The sequence below is a fragment of the Leucoraja erinacea genome, chromosome 8, assembly GCF_028641065.1.
Source record: "Leucoraja erinacea ecotype New England chromosome 8, Leri_hhj_1, whole genome shotgun sequence".
Lineage (NCBI taxonomy): Eukaryota > Metazoa > Chordata > Chondrichthyes > Rajiformes > Rajidae > Leucoraja > Leucoraja erinaceus.
In genome coordinates, this window is record NC_073384.1 from 17951936 (window position 1) to 17966262 (window position 14327).

General features: G+C 46.7%; 1 protein-coding gene across 2 annotated transcripts; it reads left to right on the forward strand.

Annotated features, from left to right (window-relative positions):
• The first annotated feature begins 242 nt into the window (after positions 1–242).
• Positions 243–13624, forward strand: LOC129699384 (uncharacterized). 2 transcript variants are annotated; one of them, XM_055639108.1, is made up of 4 exons: positions 243–401; positions 6216–6709; positions 7697–7798; positions 9956–13624. In XM_055639108.1, exons 2-4 carry the CDS (start codon positions 6223–6225, stop codon positions 10432–10434), a joined length of 1068 nt encoding a protein of 355 aa, XP_055495083.1. In that variant the 5' UTR covers positions 243–401; positions 6216–6222; the 3' UTR covers positions 10435–13624. The 2 variants fall into 2 exon arrangements, with proteins under 2 accessions (XP_055495083.1, XP_055495084.1); XM_055639109.1 differs by lacking the exon at positions 7697–7798.
• The last annotated feature ends 703 nt before the right edge of the window (positions 13625–14327 follow it).

Sequence of the window (14327 nt, forward strand, 5' to 3'; positions counted from 1 at the left end):
GAGAGTGCCTGTCTCTGTCACCGGAATGAGGGGGCTCTGAGGAAAGGCTCTGGATGGTCCCTATTGCACTGGCTCAATGGAACCTTCCATCAAGCCCTTTGTGCCCAGCATCCTTGGGTAGGAATCAGTCTGAAGAACTTGTAGATGGAGGGATGGACTTAAATACATTAATGTTTCTCCATCCACTTGCCTGTTAGAGATATGCCCCTCCCATCACTGAGGCTGGTATAAAAGCAGCTACAGCACAGATTTTGCTGTTAGTTACTGGCTGTGGGGTTGAAGTTACTGTGTCGTCCTCCATCCACCATTTGGATCTATGCTTTCTCTGGCAGCCTAGAGACCACCCTGCACTGGAGGAGAAAGTGAATTTTAATTAAAGGGCATCCTAGCAGGACTGAACAGTGAGTAGGATTGTTGGGGTTATTGTGAACTGTTTTGGCTGGGTGTGCTGGAGGCTTCATCCCTTTGTGTTTGGAGCTATGTTTCTTGCTGGCTTTACTTCCCAAAGAGGCTTTTTTGAAGTGGACAGCATGGGATTGACATTCTCCGCACGTGCTAAGAGCCAGATAATCGATCCTCGATAATATTGTTGTGTACAGTGGGTGTGGGGGCTTGTAAACATTAGCTGCTGAGGTGGAGACAGATTTGAGGGGTTTGAACCGGGATTCGTGTCGAGCTTGTTCGCGATCCAGGGGTTGGGAAGATATCGTCGGTTGATTTGGTCCATTTCTGTGCGTCGAGAAGTTAGGGTGGATTCAGCCTCGTGGCCCGCAATAGTGCCTGCTGATCCTGACCGCGCCCGCACTCTTTCCAATCTCCTGGCTCTGTCGCACTACAGTGCAGGAAGTTGGATTTCAATAGCAGAGAGATCTTATTAATACTAGGGCTTTGAATATTAGCATTTGTACATGACTTTGTATGTATAAGTGTACATTTATGTATGCGACTGTGTGTGTATAGATGTCAATGTGTGTGTGTGTGTGTGTTAGACTCTTAGAACTAGGAGTTACATTTTACTTAGCAAAGTTCCCTCTTGCTTTTGACATTAAATCTGAGTCAAGGCATTTAAGAAAGAAATGTCTTTCCCATTTATTCCTCAGTGGAAGCTTTGTCCCTTCATTTCAGAGGGACTGACATGTCTCCTGTAGAGAGAGAGAAAAGTTTAACATTTGCAAAGGAGGACATTAATTCACTCAGTTGCCCTTCAGAGACGAAATAAAATCCTTGTTTCTCTTAAAATAAAAAACATCTAATATTGATAGGGATTTACCTGCAAATTTGTATTTTCTACACGAGAATTGTTAGGCTTTCGTTTAATGCAGTCAGAAAGGGAGAAAATATCTTGAAAGTAAATTTATTTGTGACAAAAATGCCCATCAAACAAGTTTGTTTCATAAAGAGTTTTATGTAGAATTTACATCCGAACGGTAATTTGAGAAGAACAAATGGGTATTCAGCACCAAAGAGAATCTTTTATATGAAAGGAAAATCCCAGGCAGGAAGTTTTATTCTCTTTAAGTTAAAAACAAAAAGAGACAAAAGAGGCTCAGAGTCGAAAGAAAATGTCTGACTTGTAAAGAGAGAAAAAAAATCAATGGCATCTTTATTGAAAAGTAGAATCAGCCCACGTCTTTCTATTTTGGGGAGAACTTTCACAGACCCGTTGCTGAGACAGAGAGACCTTGTCAGTAAGCCCTTTATTAGTGAGAGCAAGTTCAACTGCTCGAAGTTCTGGAGACACACAAAATGGCACCTGGGTGGGGCAGTTTCCTGAGACAGAAAGAAACACAGGCAGACAGACAGAGAAAGAATCCTGGGTTTTAACAAGGTATTTGGGAATGGGGATTCCTTCCAAGCAAGGAAGAGTTATTTTGAATGTGACAAATGTGAAAAGTGGGATTCTTTCAAAATTTCAAGCATTAAAACAAATCTGGAATGTAAACAAAGTGTGTGCATGTGAGGGACAGTGTGGGGAGGGGGAGAAGTATGGAGAGAGGAGGGGGGGGGGGGGGGTAAAAGAAAGAGGAGAGAGAGACAGATGGGGGATAGAGGGGAAGAGAGACAGGAGGATAGGAGAGTGGGGGAGGGTGGAAGAGAAAGGGACAATGAGGGAGAGGTGATGGGGAGAAAGGGGACAGGGGAAAGTGATAGAGGGGGAGATAGGTAGTGAGAGAGGGGAGTTAGAGAGAGGGAGAAAATGAGGGAGAGCGAGATGGGGAGAAGGGAGGGACAGTTTTGAGAGGGGAGAAAGAAAAAAAGGATGAAAAAGATAGAAGTTGGGAGAGAGAAGGGTGATAGAGATGGGAGAAAGAAAGATGGGGAAGTGTGAGAGAGAGAGAGAGCAGGCAGAATGAGATAGAGGTAGGATGAGAGAAGGGAGAAAACAAGAGAGAGAAGTGTTAGAGGAGAGGGGGAAGTGGGAGAAAGGGAGTTAGGATGCAGAGAAAGGTGGCAAGGAGCAAGGAAAGAGAGGCGGGGAAAGAGGAGACAGGAAAATGGGAATAGAGGGAGAGAGGGTGAGGGGAAGGGGTTAGAGTTGGGAGAGAAGGGAAGAGAGGGAGGGTAGGGGTGATAGAGATAGGGCAGAGAGGATTAGGAAGGAGAGAGAGAAATGGGGAGGGGAGTGGGATGAGAGATGGAAATGGAGAGGGGGGAGAAAGAGAAAGGGGAAGAGAAAGGGGAGAAATAAAGGGAGAAAGAAAGAGAAAGGGAGAGAGAATAAGGTGTTAAAAATGGGAGAGATGAAGGGAGAGAAAAAAGGCACAGGGGAAGGGAAGAGAAAGCGAGGGAGGCAAAGAGAGAAGAAAGGGAGAATGGGGTGAGAGGGTGAAAGAGGACGGGAGACATTGAGGAGAGAATGTTAAAGAAAGAGGAGTGGAGGAATGATAGGGAGAGTGAGAGGGATGGAAGAGGGGGTATGGAGGGGAAGGGGCAAAAAGGAGAGGATGGAGAGAGGGAGAGGGGTGGTGGGATTGAGAGGATAGAGATAGGATGTGAGAAAGATAGGGAGAGTTGAGAGAAAGAGAGAGGGTCATGAAAAGATGGATGAAAGAGGGAGAGAAGAGAGTGAGAAGGGAAAGAGATGGAGGAATGGGTGTTAAAGGGAGGGATAGATAGAGGGAGGCCAGAAAAATGGGAGAGAGAAATGGAGAGAGAAAGAGTGGGGAGAAGAGAGGGAAGGGAGGGAGAAAAAGAAAATGAGAGGGAAAGTGATCGAGATGCTGAGAAAAAGTTGGGAGAAGGATGAAAGAATGGGAAAGGGAAATGGAGAAACGAGGAGAAAGAACGCGAAGGGTTAGGGACGAGAAAAAGGGAGAGGAGTAAGAGAGGGAGAGGATGGAGAGAGAGGGAGATTGACAGATCGAAAGAGAAAGGCTGGAGAGTGTGAGGGAGAGTGGGAGAATGTGAGGTGGGAGGTGGGAGTGACAGAGGGGGCAGAGAGCGAGGGGAGTGGATGGAGAGAGCTGGAGAGAGAAGGAGGAGGGTTCAGGAGAGGATGGAGAAGAAAGAAAGAGAGGAGGAAGCAAGATAGGGTGCATAAAGGATTCCAAGGTAAGGAAAGGGGACAAAAAAATGTGCAGCAAAAGATGTGAAAGTGTGTGAGAGGAGGGGAAGGATAGAGAAAGAAGGGTTAAGAAAAATAAAAAGGAAATGGAAGCTTGAGGGAGTACAGTGAGGTGAAGGAGAGATGGGAGAGGGAAGGAAAGGAAAGGAAAAATAGGAGATTGGGGAGTACAAGTGGTAGGGTGGCCAGGAAAGGAAGGAGTGAGAGAGATGCAAAGGGCCAAGAGAGATAAATGTCAAGGAGGAAGGGAATAGGAAAGAAGTGTGGTGGTGATTGTGGGTTGGAGAATGAAAGGGAGAGTGTGAAAGAGGTGGAATAAAATGATGGAGAGAAGGAGGAAAGAAAATAAAAAAGAGTGAAATGAGTTAGAAATGCAAACAATGAAGGCGGGGGGGGGGGGGGGGGATGGCCAAAAGAAAGGAAGGAGGGGATAGTGCCAAGAAAGAGGGGAATGGAGGGGGAGTGAGAAAAGGAAAGTGTGGAAAAGTAGGATCAATAGGGGAAGGAGAAAGTAAAAATGGGAGTGGGTGGAAGGGAAATGAGAGGGAGTTGGGGGAGGGGGGTGGGGGGGGTAGGGAGTTATGGGAGGCTTGTCTAATCAAACTCTGTTAAGAGGGCATTTTACCTCTCTGAGTTTGTTAAATTATTTCATCTGCCAAAGCACAAGCGTGAAATGGCAGACGTGGGCTGTAAATAATCAGAGTTTGATGTTACATAAGTGCAGTACAGGCCATGGAATTGCTGCCGTCAGCTCTGCGGGCGGGTGCTGCTGCTGATACGCTCTGCAGAGCAGTTTCACAGTGGCGCTGTGGCGGAGCTCTGCATTGCAAGAGCCAATCTCTGGCTGTGAGACGCAGCGCCGGTGAAAGTCAGAATCAAGTGGACAGCATTGGTACTGCATGTTCCACTCCATGCAACTCTTTCTTTTGTCTATGCCAAAATTATTTGATTCATGCTCCACCTTTAAAAGAGGGGTTTGTGGTATACTCCCTCCTGCTAGCAAGGAACCCTTTTATGTTCCAAGGATGGTTTGAACTTTTCCTGCTCCCCCCACACACATCCCACCTGTCGTTTCTCCGAGTGGCTTCCTCTTGAGGGTCTAAGACCACTCACCTCTCCAAAGTGTAAATAGAAATTCAGGAGAAACTACTTCAGAAGAGAACAGGGAGAATGTGAAACTCACTTCTGCTGCATTGAAGGTGCAGGCAAGGTGTTTCACTAAAGGACTGTGTGGTTGGGCTGGGACCGGATCTGATGTAGAGATGATCCATGCAGCACAAGGCAGGACTGATGGATGTAGTGATTGACCTTCTCAGCGGAGGTTGCACTCTTGCAGAGAAAGACACAAAGACTGCTAAACAAAATGAAACCCCATGGTATTAGAGGGAAGATACCAGCATGGATCGAAGATTGGCTAAATGGCAGAAGGCAAAGGGAAGGAATATAAGGGGCTTTTCTGGGTGGATACTTTTCCCAGTATCTAATGGTGATCCGCAGGGGGTTGGTGTTGCAGCTGCTACTCTCCATGTTGTATATCAATGATTTGGATGTTGGAACTGATGGCTTTGTGGCCAAATTTGGAGATGATACTAAGATAGGTAGTGGGGCAGGTAGTTTGGTGGAAGCAGGAAGTATGTAGAAGGACTTTGGATAGATTGAAGAGTGGGCAAAGAAGTGGCAGATGGAATACAATGTAGCAAAGTATGTGGGAGAAGATTCAGAAATCAGAGGTACAAAGAGACTTGGATTGCTGGTGCAGGATTCTGAAAAGGTTAATTTGCCAATCCTGATGGCAAGTTAAAATGATCTAATCTGCCTAGCTGTACATGATCCATATCCCTCTAATCCCTGCATTTCCACATGCCAATCTAAAAGCTTCTAAATGCCATTCCATGTAATTCCATGCCATTTCTTGTTATTCCAAGTTAGTCTATGCCATTCTCTGCCATTCTGTGTATTCTTTGCTACTCCATGCCATTCTGTGTTATTCCAATCCAGTCCATGTTATTTCATATCATTCTGTGATATTCCATATCATTTAATGCCATTCTGGATGCTGATATAATACCAAATTGAACTGAGATCCTGGGCTGATTGGATACGGTTAGAGGCCCCCTCTCCCAGGGTCTTTTGCCAACTGCAGGATGTCGGGATTAGAGGATTAGTCACATATCAGTGTCATCGGTTTGGTGGGTGGATGAAAAACATTCTAGATACAGGATAAGCAAGGTAGAGCTCGAGGGTTCGAGAGTGCCTATTAATCGTGGGTCAATTGGATGTCTGGCTGTTACTGAGGGAGGAGTGTGGCTGAAGGCAGGACTCTGGGCAATTTATCAGCCCATCGGCTGATGTAATGGGATTTAGAATAACTTACAAATATCTCCAAAGTCTATATCCTTAAAAGCAAAATGTCATTACCAAAGATCATAGAGCAGAGAGGATCTTTGGTCATTATTCAACCATTCTGATCTGATTTCCCATGTTACAGGAAGGCTGAATATAAAAGTATTTAGGCCCATTAGAGGCATTTGATTGGATTTGTGAGATGCAAGTAGTAAATCCTTTAATGGTGAAGTTGACAGAACTGGGAGAAAGTGATGTAATCTACCACTCTAACACTGACAAATCTTCATTTATTCTGCTTCTCCAGAGCAGCCATGAGCAACGAGTGTGAACAGTACGAGAAAAAGTTCAAAGATGTGACCCTGCACCATTTTCGGGGGGGTCTCTCTGCTCTCCTCAACTTTGCCAACTACGTCAACGCCTATGGGTACAGGGATCTGGAGGAGTCGGAATGCACCAAGATCAAGACGGTGCTGGAGACTGCCCACAAGGCGATGAGCAAAGCTGAGGATGCGGCCGGAAGTTTTATTGAGTCGCTGATGAAGGACACCCTGCAGCTGGCCCTGAACTTTGACGAGGTCAAGTTGAAAAGGAAAGACCTGAAGGAGAGCCTGCAGGCCAAGAAGTACGAGATGATGTTATTGGAGAACCAGAGGTTCCAGGTCAACGACCAGCTCCAGGCTGCCAGAATGTCCCTGCAGCACACAGAGAACGCCCTGAACGCCGCTGAAGTGAGGAAAGGAGAGAAGACAACTGGCAGGGACATGGGGATCGGCCTGATACTGCTCGCTCCTTGTGTTGGTAAGAGGTGCTCAGCCTGCTGATTGATACAGGCGCACAGATCCATTGGGTTGTAAGGTGAGGTAAATGTCCTGGCTGTCCAAAGCAACGTGCAAGTATGCAGGCTGTGTCCACATTATTCTCGCAAATATCTCATGGGACCTTCCAAGGAGGAGGTTGAAAGAAATGGAGAGGCTTCAGAGGAGGCAATTTCTTTCATAGACTGCGCTCCTCTCAGGCATATGTAGGAAGGTCCTACCATGCTTTTTCAGCCAGCAACAATGTGGCAGATGCACGTCTTTACATCAACCGCTTTCTCTACAACACAAATTAATTGGCCCTCGCCATGTGGCTGTGTGTGGAATTTTGCTGTGAATCTATATTTAGTTTAGTTTAATTTCGTTTAGAGATACAGCACAGAAACAAGTCCTTCGGACCACCCTGTCTGCACGGACCAGCAATCCCAGCAAACTAGGGACAATTATACCAAGCCAATTAACCTTCAAACACGTACCCAGGGAAAGCCCACAGGTCATGGGTAGAACGTATAAACTCCGTACAGACAAGCATCCGTAGTCAGGATTGTACGCAGGTCTCTACCGCTGCAAGGCAGCAACACTACCGCTGCGCCACAGTGAGTGTCTGCTGGATTTTTTTTACAGCAGTAAACAGAAGCCACAAATATGTCACATCACTGTGGGCGAAAAGGCCTGTGGGTCTGGCTGAATTTAGTTCCATTTCCCCCATTCATTGGTGAGATTGCTTTGCCGGTGTTTCGGCTATCAACCTATTCCACTGGGGTGGCCTTGGGGTTAAACTGCATGAAATCTCAGCCCTGAGCAAGGAGGAAGTCCAACAAGAGGCAAAGCATGGCTACTGCTGGTGTGGGCAATGGTGCTTCATCTTCTGGGATCTTGCTTTTCACTCCAGCTAACCTCTGAGCTCTGGGTGCCTGTGCTCTTGATGTGGATCATTCTCAGTATCTGATGGATAATGTTTGTCACTCAGATGACCACAACACTGGGAAAGTAGTTGTGGAAGACTCACCTAGTGACCCCAGCTGGAGAATGCACAGGTTTCCTCAGGATCCGCTGAGAACGACTGCGACAGGTAGGACATAGTGGGTCTTCTACAGAAGACACCCGCCAACCACAGAAGAGTTGGATGGGGCTGCGTGTCTATCTGTAGCAGACTACCTTGGGCACAGGGGGCCTGGTTTCCACCTGTACTAGTCCACGGTGTGCCAGCTTTCCATGGGTGTAACATTCACCTGCAGCAGGCCAACTTGAAAGGACCACATGTGACTAATCATATTGATTACTCTTGGGTACATTGGAGTTAATTGTACACTGGGCAAATTACTAAGTATGTGTTTGCACCAGTCTAGCCTTAGACACAATTAGGTGATTTGCCTGTGCCAGACCACCTTGACACAGGAGATAGAACACTGGAGTAACTCAGTGGGTCAGGCAGCATTTCTGGAGAAAAGGAATAGGTGAAGTTTCGGGTCGAGACCCATCTTCAAACTGAGAGTCAGGGGAGATTTGTGCTGAACCTTTTCATCCTTTCGTTTCCCTCTCCTCCGATTCTCAGTCTGAAGAAGGGTCTTGACCTGAAACGTCACCTATTCCTTTTCCCCGGAGATGCTGCCTGATCTGCTGAGTTACTCCAGCATTTTGTGTCTCTCTTCAGTGTAAACCAGCATCTACAGTTCCTTCCAACACATCTTGACACAGGGGTGTTTGTATCCTGAATGTCAAAAACACTATGGAGGATGGAATTGGGAATAAAAACAGCAGGTTTTTGAAATGCACAGCAGGTCAGGCAGAGCTGTGTATCCGGGATCTTCCTGTCCCATCTACCATTTCCGACTCCTCAGGTAATGAAGCACCAAGTAACATTGGTGCTACGCAAGTGCCAGACAATATCAAACAAAAGGAAATCCAGCTATCACCCCTTGACGTTGAACTGCAGCAACTCACTGGGACTCCTTCGGCATCACTTCTCAAACCCATGAACCTCTAGCAGCTAGAAGGACATGCTCCGCAAGAGCATTGAACACCTTTACATGAAAGTTGCCCCCTGAATACCACTCCATCATCACTTGGAAATATATGGTCGTTCCTTCACCATCACAGTCAAAATCCAGGATTTCTTCCCGAAAAAGCAATGGGGTGTATGCACACATCAAGTTCTGCAATGGTTTGAGATGGTAGCTCATCACCACCTTCTCTAGGGCAAGGAGGGGTGGCAATCCTCCATTGTCAGAGTGAGGCCTAGCACAATTTCGAGGAACAGCACCTCGTATTTCGCTTGGGCAGCTTGGTGTCCCAGAGGTATAATATTGATTTCTCTAACTTCAAGTAACCCTTACTTTCCCTCTCTCTCAATCCCTTCCCCAACTTGTTTTCCAACCAGTCTGACTGTCCCTCTGTTGAAATTTTAATTCTGTATGCTTTGTTGTCACCTTTCCCTAGCTAACAATGATCTATTCTACATTTTCCTTGATTCTCATCCCCTTTGATGTCTCATTTTCACACCTTACCCTTCCTTATATCTGTGTCTCCCCCTCCCCTGACTGTCAATCTGAAGAAGGGTCTCAACCCAAAACGTCACCCATTCCTTCTATCCAGAGATGCTGCCTTTCCCACTGAGTTACTCCAGCAATTTGTGTCTGTCTTCGGTGCAAACCAGCATCTGCAGTTCCTTCCTACACATCCCACCAGGATGTTGCCTGGAATGGAAGAGTTTAGTTATGGGGATAGATTGGATATGCTGGGGTCATTTTTCCTGGAGTGGAGATTCAAGGTGAGATGAAGGAGTTTTAGCGGGGGTTTGAGGGGCAGGGGTTATTACACGGAGAGTGCTTGATATCTGGGACCTGCTCTGAAAGGAAGAAGTGGGATCAGCTACAATCACGGGATTTAAGGAACATTTTCACCATTTACACGGGTAAATTGTATTAGCCTTGATGTGCAAAAAGGTTGGCGTGGATGTAGTGGGCAGAATGACTAATCTCTGTGCTGTTCTCTAAAGTTCATTTATGGTTCCTGAGTTACACAGATTTTGCAAAGAATAGATTGAGAGGCATTAGGCTCAGGATATTCTAGTCAGAATCATTCTCACTGTGAATTAAATTTCTAGGTTAAAGTATTTGGGTTATCCTGTGGATCACACCCCCCACAGCAGACGTCACAAACACACGGCTGAAATTTGTGTTTCTTTGCCGATAACCAACCATGATCTGACTTGCCTCTCTCCTTCCAGGGATCCCCATGACAGTCGACTACAACAAAGAGCTGAAGAGCACGAGGAAACTGTTGAAGGAGGTCGAGAAACAGTTGTACAAACTCAAGGACACCGTCAAGGAGAAGGAAGAGGAAATGAAGAAAGGCAACAGTCAGATCCTGGAGAATAGCAAGGAAACCAAAATGTTGAAGGACAACTTAGCCCAAACAGAGATCGAGGTGGAAAGAATGCAGATGGTGGTTGGGGCCCTGAATGACACCAAGACCAAACTTAAGTTCTGTTACAACTATCTCTATAGTCTCCAAGGACTTGTGGAGGTGTTGTATCAGAGCAGTGAGGATATATACAGCCTGGAGCCCATCAAGGAGGCGATAGAGGACACTTTGAAAGCCATCCAGCAGCCAAACTCCCACAATGAGTTGTTGACCTGCAATGTAGATGTCCAGAAGGTAGCCACAGATCTGAGAGCAATCCAATATCAAATAGACAGGAAGTGAAGCTGACAGCTCAGCTTGGGCCAATCCCACCACCGCCCGCTGACTCTTCATCAACCGATGGGTGTGGAATAAGAAAGGTGGTGTGTTCCAGTGGGGAGAAACCAGGAGCAATTCTCACACTGTCAGGTTTAAGGGAACTAATTTACTAAATTTCAAACGATAAATATTTGGCAAAAAAGAGAAAATCTTTCAGGGCTGCGAAATGGGATAGATCAGTATGGACACAAGAAAATAAGAGCAGCAGTAGTCCACTCAGCCCCTCAAGCCTGCCCCATCATTCAATATAATTACTGCTGACTTGTACTGGTCTCAATTATCCTGTGCCAGTTCCCCATAACCCTCAATTCCTCAATCTTAGAAATATTTATCTCGCTCCACTTTCAATATAATCAAATGATTTGGAGCTCCAAAAGGCTGGAACCTATCCAGTGGGCCAAATGGACTTGTTCAATGTTGGTAAACTCCATTGGATGTGTTAAAGCAATTGATTGGGACAATGCCATGTGCACACTCACCACAGATAGCTGCAAGAACAGAGCAGATAGCCTTGAGGCAACCAGGTCCATCTACTGCAGGGTTTTTGCAGTCTTCCAGGCAAGTCCCTGGCAGCAGCATGGGCTGCAGAGTTTAGGGTTGCCAACTGTCCCGTATTAGCTGGGACATCCCATATATTGAGCTAAATTGGTTTGTCCCATACGGGACCGCCCTTGTCCCGTATTTGACTGCTACTACTCGGGTTGAGGGGACTGTCGGGTCGGAGCGCCCGTCCGGCCCCGCCTCACCCGTCCCAACGTAGTGCAGCCCAAGGAGTGCAGCAGCAGTGCCTCACCCATGGCCCCGTCGATCAGCAGCCCGGCCAGCTGTCCAACCTTCGGACCTACCGCCGACACCATCACTCCTCAGTTCATGAGTTGGATGGTGTGCCGGACTTTGCGAGGCCTCTGTGCCCAGGCCAAAACTCCTCAGCTGGCCCGCCGGGTGGGCATTGTGTGTGGTCCAGCACCCAGGCCAACTCATCATTCAACCAGCCATGGCTGTGTCGGTCAACGAATTGCCGTTGGGAATTGGTCCCTTATTTTGACCTTTTGTTCCTTATTTGGGAGTGAGAAAGTTGGCAACCCTACCAGAGTTCAGACTGAGTCAGTAGAGCCTCCAGAAGCTGAATGCAGCCAAGTACACCATTAAATCTGCAGTTAGCTTTGTTCACCCACCAACCTTCACCAACTTCTCCAGAATCATTTCAGGGTTATTCAAGCTTCAGCCTGAGAGAAAAGCTTTGTCACGACAGGGAAGTTGAATTATCAGTGTCAGGTTATAGCAGGCGAAGGTGAGACCTGCATCTTTCACTACCCACAGCCATTGCGTGATGAAAAGCAGCTTCCCCGTCCTTCAATGTTCACCTCGCTGTCAATGATTCCTCCTCTCGGGGACCTGGGATTATTTTGCGTGCCCCTAGAATTACACAGCACAGAAATAGGCCCTTCGGCCCACCATGCCTATGCTGACCATCACACACCCATCTGTAGTAATCCCATTTACCAGCACTTGGTCTATTCTTTGGAGATTCCTCTCAATATTGCAAGGGTATTGCTGGACCTTTATGCCAGTGATAGCTTCTAATCCCTGGTCTGGCTGCTAGTGCTTGGTGCACTATGGGCTCCCATCACCTTGACCCACTCATTCATCAACCTAGCCCTGCCATCTGCAGCATCTAGGGAGTATGAAAGGAGGGGTGCTGGACTGACATAAATCCCCATGTGCCATCCGTCTAATGGAACAGCACGCAGTGACTGCCCTGATTTTACCTCCTTCCAGCCACACCTGATGTATTCATGGCCACTAGAATGGCAATGAGAAATTAAACCAGTGTCTGCACCATATAACCACAGGCAGGTGAATCCACGGTCTGATGCCTGCCCCTCAGTCCCCATCTCCACTTTAACTCAGGAGCAGTGGGAGGGCAGAGGGCCTTATGTGAATCCAGCTTCCCAGCGAACCCTGAGGTGCAGGAGGGCACACCCAGTCCTCCCCACCATGAGAATCCCATGTCCCCTGTTGCATACCACATTGCGGGAGCTTGCTGTGTACACAGGAGTTCTCCTGCTGCCTGCAGTTTAACAGACACCACAATTCAGAATGTTCCCAGGTGCAAAGAGTGTCATATATCCTGAGCCCATGGCAGGTTGCTATCAAAATTCAGGTACTTGTTTTAAGCAGGGATTGCGGGCTGATAGGTCCATAGTTTGACCTCAAATGGGTGCAGATGGCAGGAACTCAGTGAAGCTCTCAATAAATGGGCCAACATTCCAGCATTGATTCCTGCATCCCAGACTGCATCCTCCCACACCCTCGCCCTACTTCCCCCTTTGCGCTTTTTAAAATCTTCCTTAGGTGGCTCGGTGGCAAATATTACTGGATACTCGCTTCTGCAAATCTCATTTTTAATTGTTAAATATTGAATTGTAATTGTACTTGCTCAATTATGTTGTCTTTTGAGGCCGCACATTCCAAGTTAAACAGGATCTGCGGTTCTCGATCTGTTTTGTGGACCAATCTCGCTACGAGAGAGTTTCACTTTGACATCGCCAGGAGCGGTGACTACCAAAGATTGGTGGAGGGAAAGGTGTTTATGTTGTTGACTATACAAAACTCAAAATGATTGTAAAAGAATTATATTTTTATTACAATACTTGGTTGCCAGTTGTTGGAGACATGAGCCAGTTGAAGAGATACTGAACATAAATGACAACTTTTATATCTTTATAGATTTATTCCCTGACCTTGATGTTGTTGACTTGTGTTAAGTAGCGATGTGTCACAGTCTAACCTGCCCCAATAACGGCCATTAGTGTTGGTCAAAGACCAGCAATCCCAGGGCTAACAGGTTAGTCTGGTAAATGTGCTGAGTTAGTTCAAGTGACTCTGATACCACAAACAGCTTAATGTTTGATCGGGGCTTACTGGCCACCAGTATCACTCTTATCCTCACAATTAACAACAAGGGACACATCCCAAACACTTTGTGGCTGAGATTTAAAGTCTGAGGACAGTAATGTTCCGATAACTGGTGTACATTTTACTCATTACTGATTTGTTTAATTGCACCTATTTGTAGAAAAAGAGCTTCATTTTCATTGCACAAAGTTTCTGCACCTTATGTTACACGTTCAATAAAGAATGCTGGATTAATTGTCATTGTGTGTGGTGTTGGGGCGATGGATGAATGGTGTGTGAGTGATGGAATCCAGTTGCACTCCCAGAGACCCGGGCTGACTCACTGCTACCCAAAGCTGCCCTATGGTACAAACACAGACACATGCTCATCAGCCCAAGAGAGGTCGCCTCTCCCTTATGACAAAGGGAAGAGTTCCCCAGCTGTACCAGTGGAGATTCACCACTGAATTAACATCTTGATTCTGTCTGTGGAATCGATCAGTACAAATTGGCTGCTGTAATGACAACACATCAACTGCAAATGAAGTAGCCCAGGCTTAGGACAACATTCGGGCATGGGCTGATGGATGGCAAGTAACATTTTCACCAAAAAAAGCACTGGCGATGACCACTTCAAGAGAGCGATTGTGACTACCTACCCTTGACATTCAATAGCATCACCATCACCATGTCCCGCATCATCAACCCTGGAGGGTCACCACTAAACAGGCACTCAACTCAACCTGTATTAGAAACGCTATGACTACAGAAGCAGGTACTGGCCGAGTATCCAGTGGTGATGACTAACCCCCCACACACTGAAACTTTTCCACCATCAACACAGCATGTAGGGAGTGTGATAGAACACTCTCCACTTGCCTGAGCGGGTGCAGTGCACACAACTCTCAGGAACGTTCTTTCCATCAGGACAGAGTAACCCCTTGCTCAGCACCATTCCG